The sequence below is a fragment of the Podarcis liolepis genome (genome assembly GCF_965112155.1).
Source record: "Podarcis liolepis genome assembly, chromosome: 12".
NCBI lineage: Eukaryota > Metazoa > Chordata > Lepidosauria > Squamata > Lacertidae > Podarcis > Podarcis liolepis.
The window spans coordinates 48,190,147-48,195,810 of NC_139563.1; the positions used below are offsets into that span (position 1 = coordinate 48,190,147).

The 5,664-nt window shown below is 43.0% G+C and overlaps 1 protein-coding gene across 1 annotated transcript; it reads left to right on the plus strand.

Annotated features, from left to right (window-relative positions):
* Positions 1-2,831: 2,831 nt before the first annotated feature.
* Positions 2,832-4,881, plus strand: XCR1 (X-C motif chemokine receptor 1). The gene has a single exon (XM_083468926.1). The coding sequence runs from the start codon at positions 2,887-2,889 to the stop codon at positions 3,838-3,840; it is 954 nt and encodes a 317-aa protein (XP_083325052.1). The 5' UTR covers positions 2,832-2,886; the 3' UTR covers positions 3,841-4,881.
* The last annotated feature ends 783 nt before the right edge of the window (positions 4,882-5,664 follow it).

Consider the following 5,664-nt stretch of genomic DNA (forward strand, 5'->3'; position numbering starts at 1 on the left):
TCTGACCCTTGAGGCCATCCTATGCTCCTGCAGGAGGGGGACACTGCCAACCCCTGGAGCCTCACAGCCCTCTTCATCTGCTCATTCCAGGTGTGAAAGCAGGGACAAAGAGTGAGGAGAATGAGCTGCGTCCTCCGCTCTCCCGCTGCACAGTTGTGCAGATTGGGCCCAGGGGTAGCGGGCAAGTGAATGGGCTGCCTGGCACCTTGCTCGCAATGCCACCATGACACCTTCAGAACATGAAGCCAATGGGTTGGTCTCCAGTATACTTCAGAGCCATCCTCATGTCCCTGGCTAGAGGGCGTCATTACTGCTATTGGCTTTGCAGATGATTTAAGAGGTTGACAGGGCTCCCGTATGGCTTCAAATCTGGGCTTGCTCCCCTATTTAAGCTGATATTAGACTGCCCTGCCCTCACCAGCCCTGAGAGTAGATGTGTGAAGACTGGAGTAGCTGTGTCTCTGAGTAAGCCTGTTGGCCAGGCCCTCATGGAGATGACTATAATTAAGTGATGTGTAAATTGTAGGGGGGGAGATGGTGGTGACCACACTGGAAGCCCTGGTGAGTGGCACCTCCTGGGAGAGGACAGAGTGCAGACAAAGTAGATGTCAATTCCAGGGAGCCCTGCTAGAATGCATAAGCTTCAGCAATTGCCCGAGAATTCAGGATATTATTGCCTGGTGCTATCTCTGAGTGCCTGTTATTTTTGTCCATGGAGTTTTCTTGGCAGGGATACTGGAGTGGCTTGCCAGTTCCTGCTCCAGGTGGATCGCGTTTGGTCAAAACTCTCCACTATGACCTGTCCATCTTGGGTGGCCCTGCACAGCATAGCTCATAGCTTCTCTGAGTTATTCAAGCCCCTTCGCCATGACAAGGCAGTGATCCATGAAGGGGAAGTGAGAGCTGGACCATGAAGAAGGCTGATCACCAAAGAATTGATGCTTCTGAATTATGGTGCTGGGGGAGACTCTTGAGAGTCCCATGGACTGCAAGAAGATCAAACCTATCTTTGTCCATGGAGTTTTCTTGGCAGGGATACTGGAGTGGCTTGCCGGTTCCTGCTCCAGGCCACCTCATGAGAAGAGAAGACTCCCTGGAAAAGACCCTGATGCTGGGAAAGATGGAGGGCACAAGGAGAAGGGGACGACAGAGGATGAGATGGTTGGACAGTGTTCTTGAAGCTACCAGCATGAGTTAGACCAAACTGCAGGAGGCAGTGGGAGACAGGAGTGCCATGGGGTCACGAAGAGTCGGACACGACTAAACGACTAAACAACAAAAATCTCTGTGTGGCATGGCTCCTTTGTAATAAAGGAGGAAATACATCACCAATGAGGATAAAGGAGTGCACCGAATCACATAACATTTGCATCTGCTCATTTATATCAAGAGATGCAAATTTAGAAATAATTATTACAGTTCATAAAGAAATATGTAATACAGCTTATCATAATGGGGAAGATTGTGTGTCTGCTCTGTCTGCTTCCTATTTTATGGTTGATGAACAACTTTAAGGGCTCTGCTCTCCCTTTTGTATTGATTTCTTTAGACTGGATTTGGCCTGGGCAGCCCTTCAAAAAGGAATTTATTTTGTAAAGTAGGGCACATGGCCAGCCTACAATTAGGGCGGAAGATAAGGAACCTAAGGCTGCAACAGGACTTCAGCCACTCTCCTGATAAATAGGGGTCCTTGACTTCTGAAGTGGAGCATGGTGGGACTTGTGTGGTAACTCCTTACTTATAGGGAAAGACATAATTTACTTCCAAGTTTCTTTAAACTTGAAGGGTGCTGTCACAAAGCAGTGATGAATTTGTGGGTGTCTCTTATGAATGACAGACTTGATATTTTGAGACTGATAACAGCGAGGAGAGAAAATGAAAACTTGCCCAATATTATTCTTTTTTCCTCTTCGCCAAACTTTTCTTAGGCATTGCAAGTATAGGCCATCGTAAAACATCCATATATAAAAAAATTAAATATATACAAATAAACAGTCATGTAAAATATGTAATGGTGAGGATTTTCTTTGGAATTTCCCCCTGCTAAATAGTGCCATTCGTCACTCTGAGAGATACTATTGACAAAAACTCAGCCACCCTTGCAGTTACTACTGGGTTAATGTCAGACATATAGAATCTGGTATTTTCATGGTGCTGTGATGTTAGACTACCCAAAGCAAGGGATAGCACGCATGCCCAATATTATTCATCTTCTTATTGAGGAATCCCTGCTAAGCTCCCAAAGAGTCCCAAATTTCCCTGAAATGCAATTTTAAAAGCATTGCTTTGAAATACTATGAAGGACATAAAGTATATACAGTGGTACCTTGGAACTCAAACAGCTTGACTCCCGAACAAATCGGCTCCCGAACGCCGCAAACCCGGATGTAAGTGTTCTGGTTTGTGGATGTTTTTCGGAAGCCGAGTGTCCGACGCGGCTTCCAATTGAATGCCGGAAGCTTCAGCCAATCAGAAGCTGTGCCTTGGTTTTCGAATGGTTTTGGGAGTCGAACAGACTCCCAGAATGGATTAAGTTTGAGAACCAAGGTACCACTGTACTACAATAATAAATACAAACTATTTACCACCACCACCATCCAGACTAATTTAAAAGAAGGTATATTTAGTACAGCTAACTTGGTACAATAGCAGAACCGATTAAATTTCACTTCCTGTTTTGAAGTTTGTATATTTGTTTCTGGTGTCCTGGTTTCTTTTTCAGTTTTCCACTGACCGCAGTGAAAGTTTCTTGCTTAGAGGGGTTTCAAGCCCATCCAGAAGATGGAACCGATGGACTATATGCTCGATTATGATCCAGCAAATTATGATCCAACCTCAGATTATGATCCAGCAAATTATCCTTCAGTCGAGTCGAATGTGTGCGAGATGGGGTCTGTTTCCACAATTACGAATATGTTTACCAGCATCCTGTATTCTCTCATTTTTCTCTTCAGCCTGCTAGGAAATAGCCTTGTCTTGTGCGTCGTAATGAAATACGAAAGCCTCACCTCCTTAACAAACCTCTTCATCGTGAACCTTTGCATCACTGACTTGACTTTCTCTTGCACGCTCCCTTTCTGGATTGTGTACAATTATTACGGATGGATTTTTGGCAATTTCCTCTGCAAAGCTGTGACTGCCATTTTCTCTATTAGCTACTATGGTGGTGTCATCTTCCTGACCATAATGACAGTCCTCCGGTACCTGGCTGTGGTGGATCCCTTGTCATCACTGAGAACTCAGACGAAAAGGTGCGGAAAACTGTTGAGTTTGGCCATTTGGGTGTGCAGCGTGTTAGTTGTGGTTCCTGAGATTATTTTTACCCGCGTAATACCTCACAATGGCGTACAGTACTGCGACTACGAAGGGGAATATATTTGGAAGCTGGTGGAATTGGGCCAGCAATCTGCCTTCTTCCTATTTTCCTTCGCGATCATTGCATTTTGTTACATAAGGATGCTGAAGATCCTGCTTCGACAGCGGTCTCAAAGGAGGCACCGGACCGTAAGGCTCATATTTGCTATAGTGCTGGTCTTTTTCCTGAGCTGGGCACCTTATAACGTGCTTGGTTCTGTGTACGTTTTGTCCTTTCAGCAGTACATTGTCCTACCCTGCGAACAGTACAGGCAAGTTTTCTTTGCTTTCGACATCAGCCGCAAAATAGCCTATGGCCACTGCTGCCTCAACCCGGTGCTCTACGTCTTCGTCGGAGTGAAATTCAGAAGGCACCTGAAACTCCTGTACAAGCATTATTCCCCTTGCCACAGCAGGATCCCACCTTCCAGCCCCAGAGCTCATTCTTTTCACATCAACTCCTACGAGGATGCATCAATGTACTGAAGAAAAGGCCGCCTGAAAAAGGAAGAGTCTAATTGACCCAGCCAGCCTAACAAATAGATGAATGGCCACAACAACAACTGTCATTTTGCAACATCTTCTTCTCCAGAGGAGGGAAGAGAATGTCATGCTTGGAATTGCTTCTGTTTTGCCAATAACATATATTGGGGATCAGTCTTTTCTCTGTCTTTACCTCTGCTAAAAATTTCAGAACTATAAATAAGAATCTGTATCCATACAGGATAAATCAACCGTCTTTTTGTTTTCAAATAGTCAAATATTACTCTAATCCCTGAAATGTTTAAATGATCCAGGTATTGTTGTGTGATAAATCAAAACTTGAGATATTAGTAGCAAGCTGTTTCCAAACAAGGGGTGTGTGTGTTAATATTGTAAATATGTCGCTAAGATATTGAATGGGTGTTGCAGCAACATGTCTTGCTATTTTTTAACTAATTGGGGGGTTTTCTCAGAAAGGCTAAATCCAGGTGAAATAGTGGCCCATGGGGAGGAGATGCAGGTTGCCATTTTGATGCCAAGGAACCTGCAAAAACTTGCATACACAAGGAGCTCCCATCCCACAATAAACAGCCATATGCAATTGCATATTTGACCCAACATAGCTACAAACACATGGAAACTCCCGGACATGAATTCAAATCTTGCATGCAGAAATTAGGAGGAGCAGAGTTTTGTCTATGTGCTGTTATATGTGGACAAATTTGAAGGGGAGGTGCTATAGTTCAGTGGTAGAAGCAGATATTTTACATGCAAAAGCTTTCACATTCAGTCCCTGGCTTTTTCAGGCAGGGCTGGTAAGAAGACCACTGTCTGGAGAAGTGATTTCTGTTAATGCAGAGCTAAAGAGAAAGACCGAATGTCCGACTCAGCATAAGGCAGTTTTTTGTTTTCCAAATGCAGGCTGAAGTTTTCATTCAGAGTTAGGATAAGGGTTTGACCATTAAGAAAACCAACTACTAATTTGCAGCACTGTGGTTGAAATATGTCCCACTTGAAATGGTGGCAAACCCTTCCACAATATACCGTATTTTTTGCACCATAACACTCACTTTTTTCCTCCTTAAAAGTAAGGGGAAATGTCTGTGCGTGTTATGGAGGGAATGCCTACGGGTGGCATGCCTACAGATTTTCCTCCTCTAAAAACTACGTGCGTGTTATGGTCGGGTATGTGTTATAGAGCGAAAAATACGGTAACCTCTTAAAACTTGTTTAGTTCTACAGTGAAACAGCATATATAGAGTTGCTACGAAACCTTCATATATATATATATATATATATATATATATATATATATATATATATATAGTTTTAAAAGATCTGTACTTTTGCATTATGAATGTCTGATATTTGTAGAAAGCTGTTCAGTTCCGATTTAAGGCATTTTAACCTTCACAGTTTCCATTATGAAAAGGATTTAAAATGCATACTCCATAAGTACAATGAACAAGTAAGCGAAAATAGCATTATTTTAAAAATTGCATTGTTTTGGGTTTTTTGCTGTTCCTAATAAAGTGTTTTTGAAAACTAAAGATGTGGTTTTTGAGCAGCATTTTATGCTTGGACATGGGCTCTGGTCACAGCTACTGCCAGTCAACATGTCCCCAAATAGATTCAGGTAGGTAGCCGTGTTGGTCTGACGCAGTCAAAATAATAATAAAAAATTGTCCAGTAGCACCTTATAGACCAACTAAGTTTGTTCTGGTATAAGCTTTCGTGTGCATATGAAGAAGTGCGCATGCACACAAAAGCTTATGCCAGAACAAACTTAGTTGGTCTACAAGGTGTTACTGGACAATTTTTTATTTT